General features: G+C 43.4%; 1 protein-coding gene across 1 annotated transcript in view; it reads left to right on the plus strand.

Annotated features, from left to right (window-relative positions):
- Window positions 1-7,723: 7,723 nt before the first annotated feature.
- The window catches only part of asap3 (ArfGAP with SH3 domain, ankyrin repeat and PH domain 3), a 30,437-nt gene continuing 20,529 nt past the window's right edge, over window positions 7,724-17,631 (plus strand). Inside the window, exons 1-4 of the mRNA XM_049595644.1 lie at window positions 7,724-8,108; window positions 11,172-11,244; window positions 13,783-13,928; window positions 16,883-16,957. Of these exons, the coding sequence (XP_049451601.1) occupies window positions 7,983-8,108; window positions 11,172-11,244; window positions 13,783-13,928; window positions 16,883-16,957 (420 nt within the window). The 5' untranslated portion in view covers window positions 7,724-7,982. The remainder of the gene's footprint in view (window positions 8,109-11,171; window positions 11,245-13,782; window positions 13,929-16,882; window positions 16,958-17,631) is intronic.

Raw genomic sequence — 17,631 nt, forward strand, 5'->3', positions numbered from 1 at the left:
ACTTGGAACTCTGCTACATTTTTATTGTACTCACTTATCATTTCCAGAGCCTGTAGTTCATGTAGAAATGTTTAAATGCAGTTCTTCATAGCTAACATTTTCTCAACAACACTGCAGCAGAGCGTATATCTAATCTTCATGCATCATTGCTTTTAATGATTTTACTCCAAGCCTCTGCAACATACTCCTTAATATGACCTGGCTCCTGCTGAAAAATTAACCAATGTAAAGGATTTCATCTTCAAATTCTATAGTGGGAACCCAGAGGGCCAAATCAAAATATGGAGTAAAAACAAAAAAGAAAAATACTGTGTGTTCACGGTTGTAAAGGGGTAAACTCCAGAGTATTGTGCGGTGCTCTTGAAGTCAGACTATTTAACTGAAGGAGGAAGGGAAGCCCCTGGGTTTACTTCAGGCACACAATCATCCAGCCAAGGATGTTAAGTTAAAATGTCTGTATTAGATCAGGGCATTAATGCCGACCGGTTTCGAGCCACAGGAAAAAGTCTGTCTTGAAAAAGGAGTCAACCAGAGTGGAAAGTTGTGTTTACTTTTATAGCCTTCTGAGACCCTAACTTTTGTTTGGTATGCATTAATAGGACCTGATTTAAAAAACATAACGTTGTCAATGATCATAAAGTCCCAATGTCCTCAAACGACACAACAATAAAGTCCCAATGTCTTCAACGAGTACTTTCTAATTAACAGCATCTTATCTTGTTTCTAAATTGGTCTAATTTGTATGGCCTATCAAACTACAAACATGATTAATCATAAATAAACACGTTTCATCCATAAAATGTGATCAGGTTTTGGATCTTGTCCACTTTTGTGTCAGGATCAGCTGCAGTCTGACTTGGCAGAGGTGGTTGCCATCTTGTTTTTACATGCATTACTGTATTGTGCTGGTACTACCACTACATGGCACAAAGAAGTGTCCACGAACAAGGACAACAGGTCTAAGTTAAATAGAATGAAGTATAAGGTCAAGTAAACCCAAAATATGATGTCCAGAAGGCTTAATTACAACAACAAATCATATCCTCCTCAGACCCTGTGTCCCCATGAGGACATTATATTTTGGGTTTACTTGACCTTCTACTTCATTCTTCTTATCTTAGACCTGTTGTATTTGTCCATGGACACTTTTTGTGCCATCTAGTGGTAGTAAGAGCACAATACACCAATCCATGTCAGAGCAAAATGGCAGCCATGTCTGCCAAGTCAGTCTGCAGCCACAAAAGTGGACAAGGTCCAAAACTTAATAATTAATAATGTTTGTAGTTTAATAAGGTAACAAATTTTGACTAACTTTACAATAACAAGCTAGACAAATATTTTGAGTTCATGAGTGCGTTCACACTGAGAAGTATGGAAAAATGCAGTGCACTGTGAGTTCCCGGATGGTGCACTCAAAACGGTCAGAAAGTTAGGTGTGGAACTATGGACACTTCTCGCCCTCAATGGTCGCCATCTTGGCTACGTAGCGCAAGGGAAAAGACCACTTTTCAAACTGGAAATAGCGGCTGAGGACTGTGCGAGCATGAACATCGCTGCATTGTACAAATACATGTGTCTTTTGCGCTAAGCACCACTATACCGTTGTTGGGTATAAGCCAGCAGTATGTTTATTGGGTTAATTTAGCAGTCTTTAATGATTTGGTACCGCGAACGATAACGCGAATGCTAATGCTAGTTTGCTAACTAGCTAATTTGCGGTCATCATTTCCGGTGAGTTCACAACGGCTGTGTTTGGTTTGAGACAACACTACTCTGTCGAAATTTGCGCACTACGCCAATGAGTACATAGTGCACATAGTATACTACATAGAAGTATCCTAACTGAAGTATGTGATTTGAGACACACCATGGGACTTAATTATCATTGACAATGTTTTTTATACTTATCAGGTCCTATTGATCCCAAATAGCTAGGAGAAATTCAAAATGCGCACCAAACTAAAGCTGGGGTCTCAGGAGGATACACTCTAGCTTTCATACGCATCTTACTGAGGCCGTACACAACATGTCAAGTTAAAATTGATAAAATGTTGATTTATATGTATCTCCTTTGTGTTGATGTGTGCAAATCCCTTCTGTTGTATAATGTTAGATCAGTGATTACAAGTGGTTTGCAAGCATTTCAAAGTCCCAGTAGCTCTGTTGAGCCTGTTGGGACAGAAAATAAAGAGTATTTCCTCTCTAGAACCAGTAAGTATGTGACCACTGAGGAAACTGACCTAATAAGAATTGACATTCCCAGAGGAGAGAGAATAGGGTGACATGATGTGTGACAATAGCACCGAATGAGCCATAAACACATTCAGACAGGTAGACAAAAACCACACATCATTCTTTGTGAGTTGGTTGCCGTGGGAACGAGCTCACAAAAGGGGAGGCGACACCCAGGGGGTCAAAGGTCAGTGGGTCACTGTGGAATGGTGCTAATGCGCTGTACGGGGAAGACATTTGTAAGGGGATGTGTCACAAATATGCAAGATAGAGAATCTGTAGATTTGTGAGTTTCTGTTACATGTGAAGCGGAAGGAACTCGCTGGCTGCTCTTTGGGAATAAGTATCGAAGCTCATATTTCCTTTCCAAAATGCTCTCAGAAAAGGAGCTCAACATGCTGCTGGCTTCCTGAAGTCATTTTATACAGAGCCTGAAATTTGTGGCCTATAGCGAACTATAGCGTGTGGCAACAGGAAACACATTTTTATCACAGTTGCCAAATGTCTCCATCACAGCTCAAGTTGAGTTTGTACAAGCCTCACAGAAAAAAGTCCACATACACCACTTTTCTGCAAACTGTCTCCTCGCCACTGCACATCAGGTGTCTGTTAGTGCAACGTGTCTATTAACAGATGCTGCTCACAACAGCTCGTGTGTTTAACAAGAGGTGATAAACCGAAATGTCAGACGCCACGTACACATGCACAGCCTCGAGGGTGCAGTTTACACTTTGTCTAAACAGCAGACCACCGCACTTCTCTCACATCGCACCTTGAGACCAACTGCTGTGAGAAAAAGGAGCCTGATGTGAATGTTATTAGCTGAACGCTTACATTACCAAAACCAAAAAGCTTTGTTGTGTGCTGGTGAGTGAGAGCTCGTCAGTGAGCAGCAACAACCAGAGGCCAAAACGTGGCGTGTGTGTTTAGGGCCACAGCGGCTGAAGGGACACATAATGGTAGCATTATTTTTATTAAGAGTGGGGGCAGTTGGTGTCTTTACGGCCACATGCAATCTTATTTGGAGCTGCTGAGATCCTCTGGCACACTACATGGCTACAGATGTTTAAACAGTAAACAGAGATATGAAAAGGATAGATGAAAGTTAGGAGCAGCAGGAAGAAGAGTTCGTCGGAAAGTGAGTTTAATTGTCCTCAGACTTCCTGGTTGATGTCTCGAACGACGCTGTGGTGTTTACGTGAAACTGCATTTAAAATTCTGAATCACAAACAAGTTTGTCTACCTGTTGCCAGTCTGGAAAAGTTTTTGTTGCCATACCAACTGCGATGACAGGCATGCTGGGGAGGGTGTCTGTCTGAGGGTGTGGCTGTATATTGGCAGCTGCTACGCCACAGAGGACACGCATGACCTTGCAGAGACTGATCAGATAGTTGAATCAAAGTGTCACATCTCCTTTTGGGGTGTTCCCCTGCATTTCTTGAAGCAGGTTGTTTAGATTAGGAGCCCTGCACTGTTCAGGACACTTCATATGCTTATTCCAGTGGGAAACTGTGTTAAACAATAAATCAAACCCCTCCTCTCCCTCCTGCTCTCTCCAGTCCTCAGTCATCCGTGTCGACCAGAAGAGGGGGTATTTTACGGTAAGCCTGGGCCTCCTGGCTTGACAGGGGTAGTAAATTGATAGCAGAACTAGTGGAGCTGAGTCAACAAGCAGAGAAGGAGAGGGAGAGGGAGATTTTTCTCTTCTTTTTTTTTTGGTTGGGGGAGGGGGAGGACGATTGGAGGAACTTGTGCTGCAACTCCACTTGGCTGCTGGGAAGCAGCGAGGAAATCCTGGCAGCTGCTGATCTTTACTGGAAGATGTCTCTGCGACCTCGCTGCTGCTGCGCGCGTGTGCGTCAGAGAAAGAGAGAAGCTGTGATTTGGTGTACCTCACTTCCCCACAGCCAGAGTGAGAGCTGGTATAAAGGGAAAACGAAAGAAAGCTGTTGTTGATGATGTACGTAAAGAGTGAAATGAAATGCAGAAGCAGGAGCGAGTGCAGGAAATGATAATAGGTATGAGGTGTTTAGGAAGGATGCGGGTGGAGACAAGGAGGGAAAACGTAGCGTGAGTCACTGCTCAGACAATGAAGTTTCTCTCTATCTCTTTCTCCTTTCCTCTGTCATGCCGAGGATCCCCCCCCTTCACTCCTTCCACCTTCCCAAACTATTTCCCTTTGCTGATTTCTTTTTTAACCCCTCCTCATCCTTGGACTTGTGCTCTCCACTATATGTTTGGTGCGTTCCCCGAGCAGACCGGTTTGCTCAGTTTTACAATAGCACCCAGGCTGGAAGGCTGGCAGACGCACAAAGGCTCTGCTTCTTTACAAGGGGCTGCAAAGAAACTGAAGGAGGGTATTGTTGGGACGCAGCGAGCCTCTGCATTACATCAGCCCTGACATGCATGCAAGAAATGTGTGCATTCGAAATGAGCATGCAGATGCACATATGCTGCACATATTGCTTACCTAAATGTGTCCGTGCAGACTGTTTACATCCATCTGCTTTTCTCTTTCCCTCACACATACGTACATGCTCGCAACAGAAACAGTCAGTGGATGAGGCCTTAGAAAACTGGGTCAGCCAACCTATTTATGCAGCTCTGCATTGTTTGGAGTTTCTTGCGTGCCGTCACTTCCTTCCAAGAGTGCACATTTTTTCTTAATGATTAATAGGTTAAAGAAAGAGTTTTCCAGACTTCCCTTTGGAGAGTTGAGTGCACAGTTTGATTGGTGTGTTGCCTTTGTTTGTATTAGAAAACATGAGAGGCATTTCTTTGGTCTGCCAGTGGTTTTCAGTTTGTGCCTCTGGGGAGATATGTTTGATAAGGATGCCTTTAAGCCTTCACTTTTAAGCCAGTGTGTGTGTGTGTGTGTGTGTGTGTGTGTGCAGGAAGAACACAGATAGCCTATCAAATGCTGTGCGTGTGCATGTCAGTGCGGCTGAGTTATCTGCTAAGCAAAGAGTCTTGCGACACAAAAAAGAGTTTGTCTGTCTTTGTGGAAACAAACACAGCAACACTGTGAGCACACACAGTTAGGACACAACATCCATTCTGCACTATGTTGCAGTAGAGAACAGAAAAAAACCTCTGCCACAAAGTGAGTCTGTTTTTCTTGAATGATCACGGTTGAAATAACCTCAAGTTGCCGATAGAGCCGCGACAAATTCTCTCTTTATAAAGCTAATGAAGGCAAATATGTGGTTTTGTGGTGAAACCAAAGGGAGCCACTGTATTTGATGTGGCTTCCTAAAATCACCGATCTGCACTTCACAGTGTAATGTATCACTGCTCTGCCTGAGGCGAGGTTCAGTGATACACCTCTTTTCTTTGGGTTGACAGGCTCGACAATGCCAGGCATGCAGGAGTTATGTTCTATACACAACTCTCACAGTTTTTTCCACCTCTCTGATGCGCTCTTTCCTTTTTGTTCACTCCGTCAGATGATTTCAGGAGAAGGTCAGCAGGGAGGGACTTCAGAAATCAGACCTCTTGAAAAATGTCTTTTCATGAGATGAAAAGGACGAGAGAGAAGCTTTGGAGCCTGAGCCAAAGGGATCGCTGAGAGGGCGTTATACTTCCAGACGCTTGATTAAAGGGCAGTTGCACAGCTGCTTGGTTGAGATGTGATGAATGCAGTGGCACCCCCAGAAAGTTCTCATAGGGTTGGCCAGTTGGGGCAACTGAAAACCATGGGGTGGCACATCAAAACCAAAAGCCATAACCTAATTTCTGGAATTCTCTTATGCTGCTGTAGCATATAGGCTAGCTGAAAATAAAGACAGTTAAGGAACAGCATATCTATATACTTGTATTTCTTATTTTTCTTAGTGCTATCAATTATTTGATGTGTATAGACTAGTATGTTACAGTCAACATTTTGAGTTTCACAAGTAGCCTGTTTTTAATGTGTTATGTAGTAATGCATATACACTCACTGGGAACTTTATAAGGTACACCTAGTTAGTACCAGGTTGGACCCCTTTTGCCTTTAGAACTGCTTTAATTCTTGGTGGCATACATTCAACAAGGTGCTGGAAACATTCCTCAGAGATTTTGGTCCATATTGACATGATGACATCACACAGTTGCTGCAGATTTGTCAGCTGCACATCCATGATGTGAATCTCCCGTTCCACCACATCCCAAAGCTGCTCTATTGGATTGAGATCTGGTGACTGTGGAGGCCATTGGAGTACAGTGAACCCATTGTCATGTTCAAGAAACCAGTTTGAGATGATCTGAGCTTTGTGACATGGTGCGTTATCCTGCTGGAAGTAGCCATCAGAAGATGGGTACACTGTGGTCATAAAGGGTTGGACACGGTCAGCAACAATGCTCAAGTAGGCTGTGGTGTTTAAACCATGCTCAGTTGGTACTAAGGGGCCCAAAGTGTGCCAAGAAAATATCCCCACACCATTACACCACCACCAGCAGCCTGAACCGCTGATACAAGGCAGGATGGAAACCATGCTTTCATGTTGTTTACACCAAATTCTGACCCTACTATCTGAATGTTGCAGCAGAAATCCAGACTCATCAGACCAGGCAACGTTTTTCCAATCTTCTGTTGTCCAGTTTTGGTGAGACTGTGTGAGTTGTAGCCTCAGCTTCTTGTTGTTAGCTGACAGGAGTGGCACCTGGTGTGGTCTTCTGCTGCTGTAGCCCATCTGCTTCAAGGTTTGAGGCTTAAGTTGATGGTTGGAAAGACGGTTGGAGAGACATCTGAGGGACTTAAAAAACTCTTTTCCTGACAAGCAGCCATTGAGGGTTTTTTTATTTCACTTCGTTTCTTTTGATCGTGCTGACCGCCATTTTGTTTTATTTTCTGTCATGTTACCCTTTGTACACTGTACTAATGCATTCTCTGTTATGTATATTCTTAAAAATAGCTCTCAGGGTGTGACAAGGAGAGGCTTCAGAGGGAGAGAACCGACCTGTGCCTGTGTTGTGAAAGGAGCTACACCAATCAGTGCCTTAGACTGTCTACTTTCACAGGATATCACTACTGTTTAAGTGGGGCCATGGCCCTCTCCTGGGCCCCCTTGTGGTTGCCGCTGGATGAATGAATGTAAGTACAGCATGCGTTTCAGTTGTGTTTGGTGCAAAAGCTACCAGTACTTTTTAATCTATCACTTTTTTTTTTTTTAACAAACTATCACAGATTTGAATTATAACATTGTTTAGTGACTCTTGATCAACTGCATGCCTCTTCCTCTCTGCAATAAGACCCATCACCTCATGCCCTCATCCACTGGAATCCTCCCCTTCAGTTTAGCCTGTGAATGAGGTATTATGCATATCCATGGCGACCACACTGCAGACTCTCTGGAGTTTGCATAGAAATGAGAAGTAAGAATGAAAAGAGACGAGAGAGCAAGGACACACTCTCTCTCTTTTCTCTCTCTGCAGAGCGCCAGAAAGCACAAACATTCCCACGTGATGAAGGAGGCTGCTCCCTCCCTCCCTCATTGGGCGGACAATAGAGCGCTGGCGCACCTCCACGCGCACACACACAGTGCAGCCCAAACTTGGTGAGGGAGCAGGTCCTCTTTCAGACTACTTTTTCCACCTTAAAGACGCGTTCAGGGACCTGCACTCTGAGGAATACAGTGTCTTATCGTGCTTTCTTTCACACAATGGAGGAGTGAAGAGTTTCTCTGTCTTCAAATGGGAATTAACATGCGCGCGTGAAACTTCGGCTCACTTTTCTCCTCAGTGACTGTCACACGCGCTTGGTTTGAAACATGCCGGAGAGGATAAGCATTTCGGACTTCGTGGTCCTCACAAACGAGGACTTGTCTTCGCCGGGGACTTCAAGTTTTCAGTCCAAAATGAGCGACTGTCGGAACACGGTTTCAACAGTGGAGGAGGTGAGAAAGGTGGAGCGGGAGACACGCACCTATTGTCTGTTGTTTACCTGTCCAGGTAGCATATATGGCGGAATTAGGACTTTAAACTCACCTGTAGGCTCGCTAGCTTAGCCTGCTTCTCTAAGGTGTGAGCTTCGGGGGGTTTTACAGCACAGTTATCTCGTTAAAGTTTGTGTGAAGCTGTTTCCAGGTGAGCTCAGAGATAAATGTGGAGACTTTGCCCCAGGTTTTGACTGAACAGGCATTTCACTCCAAAAGCTGCATGCTAATGGGATACCTTCAGCCAGGGGGCAGGTGCAGTGTGTTTTTATGAGCACATACAGCTGAGCGGTCAACATATACATCTGAGGGTGACCTTGTGCACCCCTAACATCAATGGGACAAGATTCTGGTTCTGACCTGTGAGGTTTTTACACCATTTTCATACAGTCTGAGACCCTATATAGGTGCATAGCTGCATGGCAATGCTTATGAAGTTGTGTGTGTCTCCAGAAAAGGCTAGATGATAGCACTCATAGGGATCCAGTGCAGAAAGTGAAGGTTACATGAGGTAATGCAGCACACAGAGAGATGACTTGGCCTTGTCTTCCACCTCAAGGGAGTCAGACTGAGATGGGACACAAATAGAGCCACACACAGAGCAGCAGACATGACACAAACAAGTGTGGCTCTTTGGACAGAGTCATGTTTTGTTCACACGTCTGTCCATGTGGCAAGCGTGTCTGTGAGGGCCAGTTTGTGCATTTTCTCTGTTTAAAGTGGTGTTTTGGCTCAAGGCCTGTTTGAGGTCTGTGTGTGTGTGTGTTTGTTTGAAATTTGTCCTCCCAGAGCTTCTCGGGCGAAGGAGGAAGCAGAGGGTGGCTGATGTGAACTTCGTCATAAAACAAATAATCCAAGAGTGCAAACAAGATCCTTCCTGGTCTGTCTTTCTTGTGACATAACACTGTGGTTCACTGTTACGCTGTAACCTAAGGTGCATCTCACACCATGGTGTTGCTGTAACAGATTGAAAACTGATGATAAGTTCTCTAAAATTAGATAACCACCATGGAGAATGACGCAATACTGGTATTAAATAATGGAACCCAGTTGTTCAGTGTCTTCATGAAAGGTCTTCATTAAGACTTTCCTGGCTACAAAGTGACTGCCGAGCAGAGATGGAGACAGCAGAGTCCAGGGACCAGGGTTTATAAAGAGTTTTACACAGCTGTCTGATCTGTTTATCTTGGAATAATATCCTTATTTATGGCCATGACATGCTGGAAAATACATAGCTGGGATTGCTGCACAGGGGAGGGACATGTTGGAATCCTACACATGTGTGCATAGACAGACAGACAGACAGACAGACGGACTCACACACAGATGTAAATGCAACAGTCCTTTTATAGATAGATCTATGGTTATTATGTTTAGTCTGCTCAGCAGGGACAAGCTTGATTAATGGCTGGGGTAATGTGTGGGCATGTGTGTGGTTTTACGACAGCAGGCGGGGAAACAGAGACACCATTTACTCTGACACACACTCGGCTGCTTGTTACTTATTACCCCTGATTAGAGGCGGCGATGAAAAGGAGAAAGACGGGAATAAGGGATGGTTTCATTTTCTATTGCTCTAGGCTGTAATTGGCTTTATGTCGTTTCCATAAATGTTTTTTCAGGAAGAGATGTAAAGTTTTCTCCCATGGCTAACATGTTTGAAATGAAATACTGTAGTTTTCCTGCAGCTAAGTGTGTCATCATGCCTGGTTAATGCGGTGAATAAGGATCAGGTATCAGTTAGTCACGCTCAGTTGACAGCAGTCTTGCACACGCCCTGACAGCAGGTGAACACAACCTTGTATACGGGCACAAAAAGGCTCTGTAGAAGACGCTGTCATTTCTCAACATAGGTACACCTATGGGTGGAGATCGTTATTCTCTCCAGAAGGGATGTGTGTGTTGTTTGTTTGTCTGTCTCAGCTGGCAGGTGGGTTGTCGGTCTGTTGGTGCATGTATGGTGTGAGCCCTGATTTATTTAACATAACTCAACAAACACAACCTGTTTTATTAACTTGCACCAGCTTGTTTCCACTGTTTATCCGCCGTCTGCCAAGCAACTTAGAGGAAACTGCAGCAGCAGCAGCAGCAAGCAACTCCCATCTCCTGGCTCCACTAAATCACTTTCCCATTCATTGTCTGCAGGGTCGCATTACGCAGGCACCCACACCGCCTTTTAATTAGTGAACTAACACTTAGGGAGTGGACTTGACCGGGAAGGACTGGGGCATGTAAACAGCACCATCTAACAAGGCAGAGTCTCTGTTAAGTCAAGATTACTGGCTCATTAAAAGCTATTTCTAGTGGCACGTAGGTGGAGTGCCGCATGTCTAGCTCGGTAAAACAAGTGGCCTGTGTGAGCGGAATAAACAAGACGTAGTTTCAAACCTTTTTGGTTTGGAAGAGATGGATTGTCCCATTACAGTGAAGCTGACTGGCTGTTTGCGTATTGTCTGCGTTGTGTATCGTGTGTCTCAGTGTGAGGAAGTGTTGCCTCAGCCTGGAAAGTGAAATAAACGATCTGACATCACTCAGGGTTGTGCTGTACATGACAACGCAAGACAGACGACCGTCTTGTTGGCAAGTGCTGACTCACCTGTTCACCTTAGTCACGCAGCGTGAGAAAACTAAGCATAACTAATCGCACACACACAGACATGCCTACTGTAAGCCTCAAGAACAGTAAAGCAAACACATGTCAGCATAACTGAGCACTAATTCTTGTATATATATGAAAGATTGTAACCCCTAATCTGAACATTTAGGAGAAGCCTTGATATCTCTGGGTGTATTTGGAGGCCATTTCGGGCTAAGTTGCAAATCAGTGACCAGAAAATACTGTAGGGCAACTTTGGATTTACACGATTTTTGCATCAGTGCTTTTGCCTAAACTTGCAGTCATTAACATAAGCCTAAAACAGCCTTAGCTTCTGAGTTGAATGGAGGCATTTTCAAGTGCAAACATCTTTACTTTATGTCATGATTTTTAATTCTCACACCTGTCTCTGTCTTGATTTATTGCAGTCTCTGGAGATAGACCTAACAACCCTACAGAGGCTGAAGAAGACAATCAAAGCTATACACTCTTCTGGACTTGGTAAGTATCAGTGGGTCACATAATATAGTCTCATTCACACTAGTATTTGGAGTAAACTTAAGTTTACCGACCACTGAATTGTCAGGAGAGGTCTCTTTTTTTTTTCTCCAAAACACACTGACCCAATGATTTAAACCAGTAACAACACTTAATTAAGCATTTTCATGTTAAAAAAATCTGTGTTTTTTAGATGCTTTTGTCGCAGAGGGGCTGCTAACCATGGTGGCAGACATGATAACTAGAGCCAGTGTTTGGTTCGTCCGTTCTGCATTTCTGTAGAAACATGGCGGTGTATCATGGCGATCTCCGCGGATGAGGACCTGCTCCTTATATACAGATAAACCGTTCAGTTTATGGGTAATGAAAACACAGTTATTCTTATTTTTAGGTGATTATACACTAAAGGAAACATACATATTATATTGTGTTGAAACTACTGTTTACCAGGTCAAGAATGAACTTTCATCTTGTAATATTGAACAGAAGTTGTATGGTGTTAATACTTTACAAACACAACTTTCGACCACCCACAAAGTCCATGAAGATCGATTTCTTTCCCCACAAGCATGTAAACTCTAGCATCTAGTTTTTAAGTAAAGGTCAGCCTTTATTATGGCAGGATGAGCTGTTCAGCACATAGGGGAGCCTCCGCGTAACTCATTGTACAAGCCTGGCTGAGATGACATCATTAGGCTCATGTGGGCAGTGGTGTTTATGAGTGAGGCCCCTTGTTATGGGACCAGAGTGAGTGGGATGTTGGGTGATTGTGTTTATATCCACACAGAGTGTATGGTTTTGTGGTGGTTGTGTGTGTGTCTATGTCACAGCGAATGGTATGTGTGGTTTCGACACAACGAGGTGCTACACAGTGAACTAACAGACCCAGTGTGTCACTAAGTGGATGTTTTCTGAGTGTGTATGTGTCACTGCAGGACATCAGTATAACTTGCTATGGATCTATCTGAAGCGAGCATGCACAAGATGTGAGTGTTCACCTCAAAAATGCGCGGGAGAAACAGAGGAACTGCTAAACATATCCTGAAGTTGTTTTTCTGCACCCGCTTACGAGCCTGCTTCTCATTTCGAGGCTTCAACTCATAGTTTTTAGTAAAAATGAGTCAGCGAGTAAGCGAAGCAGCTGCCTAGAATTAGGCAACCAGATACCGTCAGTCGCGATATTGTATATGCTCCATGATTACTCTCCTTACGTATTCACTCTTTATTTCTTCTGTATATAAATAAAATCATATGGGTTACTTCCAGTATTGTGATCATGGGAGGGCCCCCTCCTTCTGTCATTATGTTGTTGAAACCCGTAATCACTCCTGATGTTAATCGACAGTCTGACTCACCACGCATACAGACACATGCGTACGCCCACTCCTCCCCCACGCTGGTCTGATGGTCCGTTACTGTGTCACACATGCAAAAACACACACATGGCGAGATGTTCTCTTCTTTCATTCTCCGTTCCCATAAACCGCTAAGTACCATTCTTTTGCCAAGACGCTGTGGCCTGCGAGTCTGTGTGTGTTCTGGCAGACCAGTGAAAGAGTTGAGTTGCTCGGCTGGTATCTGATAGTTAAAGGTCAGCTGTAAAATCATCCGCTCAGTTCCTCTGTGACTCAGCGGTTCGTTTTTTGATACATGCATGTATGTTGTTTGTTATAATACTCATGCAGCCATAGCAGCTCAGTACTCCCGTCTCCCCGTCTTGATTTTGTCTCCTCCGTCCTGCAGTGTGTCTGCATTCTTTCCTTAAATTTTTACAATTTTGCTGTCATGGAAATGTTTCGCTTTTGATTTTCAGCCAGTCAGTACAGACTGTCTCCCAGCAGCAGTCAGTTTACTGTTTTATAATTGTCTTGAGGTGGAAATTGGAGCAGAAGAGATTAACTTGCTGCACTCCCTCTGGTTATTTCTGCTTTGGACACTTCTGCAGATGTTCCTTTACTGCGTCCTTGAATTTTTAATTCACAACCATAAATAAATTATTTATTCTTTGCATTAATGTCTGGGACTCCCAAAGTCAGACTGTGAGCAGACAGTTGGTTGTAATTGTTCATCAGGTGCCCATCTTTGTTTATTGAAAATGATTGTTTCCATGTTTCCATGCTTGAATCGCAACTAGTGTTTATTTGACGTCCCTCTTCAAGCCTCACTTTGAAATAGCTGTAGGGTAAAACCTCATTCAGTGAAATGTAAACCAATGCGGTGCCAGTCGTAGCTCAGATTCTTTTCCATCAGCCTTTTTCCACATAAATTCAACAAACTGAGAACCCGCAAAGGTCATGACCCCTGGGAAAGTGACCTATAAGCCCCAGAGAAACATGGCTCTCTATATGTTTGCCTGTCTCCAGTTCCAGGATGGCTGGAAACCAGTACTAATTTATCCCACATGCTTGTCTTGTTAAAATACTGTCAGTGCAACAGGGCAAGCCAATCTGCCATCTCAAGATTTTCTGCACAAGTATCTCATGTCTGAGTCATCTCTTAACTGTCTATGACTATATACTCACTTTGTGTCTTGTTTTTCAGCCCATGTGGACAACAAGGAGCAGTACGTCGAGGTGCTGGAGAACCTGGGGAATAGCCACCTGACCCAGGACAACAACGAAGTCTCCACAGGGTTCCTCAACTTGGCTGTGTTCACCAGAGAGGTCACGGCCCTCTTCAAAAATCTGGTAAGGAAAGATGAGAGGAGTGTGGACGACCAGGGGAAAGGAAAGTGGAGGCTTCCTTGAATTAGCTGCCTTTACTAGAAAGTTCAAACCACACACGCAACTGTGGTGTAACGGAGGAGGGATGGAAATAAAGACAAGACTAAAAGAGGAAAGAGAAGCTGCTCCATTACATGGCTCCAAAATACTCAGACAAGAGTTAAGAGAGTGCATCAGCAAAATTTTGTCTGTTTATTTGAAACGGCAGCAGAATAAAAGAACCACAAGATATCAGATGTACGTGTGTGGTCATTATCGCAGAGTAAAAGGAGTGAATGCACACACATTACGTGCATGAATGCATGGAGGAAAGGGCTTTTCAGCAGCTGCATGTTTGCGCCTCTCTCAAAACTTGTGGCCGTCCGGAACTCTCCCACTGATAGTTTCTGTGACGATGATAATTCATCCCAGACCTCCATGTCGGGGTCAACACACACCGTCTAATACACTCCTCCCAATGTGTCAATCAAGGCCTCACAGGGGAGACGAGGTCTTACAGATGTGAACAGGAAGTGGGTTCAGAAGACTAACAGGAGGGTGATTTAATGAGCTAAGTCAACCCGAGTGTGTCACATAAAGAATTTTACTGCTGTAAAGATGGTCTTCTTTTTTTTTATGAAACTAGGTTGTCTATGCTGTAGGACAATGCAAATACATTTGAAACTGGTTCTATTTGACTAGTGAACACAGAGGAAAATGGCTGGGGCATTTTCTTTAGCTCTAGAGGTAGAGAACTTAGCTGAAAACACATCGGCACTGCCTCTAGCACACTGGACATGTTGCAATACAGCTCGTCAATGGACAGCCACGCAAACTTACTGAACTTTACCGGAATATCTGTAATTCCTTCACCTCTGCATTAACTTGAAATCATGTGTGGGTAGCCCCTTAAAAAACTTGATTTCTCGCCTGAAGAGCCGATCTCCAGAGCTAAGACTCGCCTGGCAATATCTTTTGGGCCATTGTCTTTATAGTGACAGGATTGTGAGTCGTTTAGCTCGGGATATTTCTCAGCCTCAACAAGGAGCCTCTCCTCATCCATTCTTTGTCACACATGAGATACAGCAACAGCAACATAGTTCTCTTTGCATCAATGGTGAGGAGAGGAGTCGAGCTGCCGTAGGAGCAGGGCAAAGAGCTGCTACGGGAGCTGATATGTACAAGCAGAGAGCGAGTGTGGGCAAAATGCATTTAATTCTGGGTGCAGCGAGGCTGGAAATAGGACAGTGGTGTGAAGTGCCGTGGGGTGGCGCGACCAAGAGTATCGACGGACATCTAGCCGCCACAGGGGTGGTGTATTTTTTGACACGTGACGTTCGCTGGCAGTATGTTTTGGCCTTTACAACTACCAGAATGTACTGCACAGCACCAGACCAATAAACACTCCCGCATGTGGTTGACGTAGTAGGAGCTGGGTAGTTTTTCTAAAGAAAACAATATGACGGCCAGCTGATGACAAACAATCCTGAATCCTTACTGGCTAACAGTAAGCTAAAATAGGTGTTTGAAAACATTTGGGTGAGAAATAGGCAATGCAGAAACAGAATCTTGGTTCATATTTGATCAGCGCTGCCTAGTTTTACTGTTTGATCTCAGTGTTTTCACCCTCTGTTTTTACAATACTGGAAACAGTATGGCTGCTTTTTGTTCACAAATTCTCATATTACAGCCAAACAGTGCACTTAAATATGTTTCTGAAGACATTTTAGGCGAGAAATAGGCCATACAGTCACAGAATCTTGGTTTTTATTTGATCAGCACTTCATAGTTTTACAGTTTAAGGGCAAGAGGGCATGTCTTTCTAATGATCCACTTCTACATTCTGTGTATGTGGTGGCAGACATACGCAAATGCGGAAGTGCAATTTGTAGTTCGAGGAACAGCCCTAGAGCCAGGGAAAATCCACTGGATGATGAAATGTGTCCTTGAGTCGAGAGATGAGCAGAGAGATCTGGGCTCTGGTAAAATGGAGGGAAGTTTACCACAGTTCATTTACACATACTACCCACGTTGTTATGATACAAAGCTGGTTGAAAATCAGCAAAATATCCCTTTAATTCACATTTGTGACTGAGTGCTTGTCCCAGCAGTGTCCCAGTCTTCATACAGTGTTGACCAGTGTCACTGGCACATGTGTTGACGCTTTGGGAATAGTTATTTCCCTGTGTCAGAACACCGTGTATTATCTATTAGTTACCTCAGCTTTTGGATGCCAACCAAAACAATCTTACCAGTATCCAGGCCTCTGTGTCAATATATGAAAGTCAGCTCTGCAGTCAGCTCGCGGAAGTGGTTGGATGTTATTTATGTTAAGAGCAGGGTGCAGCTAATCCACCAGGATCCATGGAAAGGCCGCATTGACAAGAGACTCTGTAAGTTTTGACAGTGGTCAACTTGAGACTTGTGAACAGGAGATGATGGATTATGTTTGTAGCCGTGCTGCATGCCTAAGTAAAGATGTGAGGTATTTCCATGGGGACCTTTGTGGTGATTATTTATTACTGTAAAGTGTGACCTGGCGGGGTCATGCTGGTTGTTTTGTGAATCATTCTCCCCAGATCCCCGGCTCAGTTCATCTCATTTCCATCCAAACCTTAAATTAATCTCATTTCCCTTTTGCTCTGCACAAACAGTCATGAAAGTCATTGCGTCATGCTCCCCCTCGGATGAAAAAACTTGTAATGGTGATTATAGTGCTGTGTTTTCTTTTCATGAATCACCAGTTCAAAATGACTGAATCACCGTGTTTTTGAGTTATCCACACTCATTCCCAGAAATATAAGTCCATAGGGACATAGGAGTGTGCAGAGCTGTGTGGGTGCATGTAAGTGTTTGCTCATACTGTAAGAGATAAGGGCCACCTGTAATTTTATGTGAAATATTTTTAACCTCTTTATTTAAATGCTTTCCTCTCGCAGGTGCAAAACCTCAACAACATCATGGCGTTTCCTTTGGAGAATGTGCTGAAATCAGAGCTCCGGGACGGCAGACAGGTGAGTCTAGACTTTATTAAAAACTCATTAAATGCTAATAAAACAGCTGGTTTAACAAGTATACACATGAGGATGGCTTGTTTTAGGACAGAAAAGACTACACCTGCCTAAAAGTGAAATTCCACCCTAAATACTTCTATAACATTTTACAGTTTGGTTTTAATTTGTGAACTTAAACAGCCTGTAGTGATGCATATCCTGAAGCTGATCAGGAAATTAAAGCAGTGCAATGCAGACAAAACCAAAGCTTTTTTAATACTGATAATGTCATAAGCTCTCACCCAATTACACATGAATACATTTTCTTCTTTTACTCAGCTACAGTCCACAAATTTAAGCAAATTCTATCAACTGTCATCAACTGTAATATACTACCACTATCACGAAATATCGGTATTGACAATAACTGTGATATAAAAACTAAAATACTGATATTATGTTAGTAATACACATATGATAATAAATTGTAAATAATAACATGCCTCTTAAATCATCCCCTTGTCTTTCCTTGCTTTTGTACAGTTATGCCTACAAATACGAGTGTAAATCACTGGTTTCATCACAATACAATATTATATTGATTCTTTGGACAATGATACGATATCTGCCCATTTAACACAGTCAGTTACAGAGGAAGCTGCAAACTCTTTTTTTGATTTTGGCCATAAAAGATA

This window comes from Epinephelus fuscoguttatus, linkage group LG14 (assembly GCF_011397635.1).
Source record: "Epinephelus fuscoguttatus linkage group LG14, E.fuscoguttatus.final_Chr_v1".
Lineage (NCBI taxonomy): Eukaryota > Metazoa > Chordata > Actinopteri > Perciformes > Serranidae > Epinephelus > Epinephelus fuscoguttatus.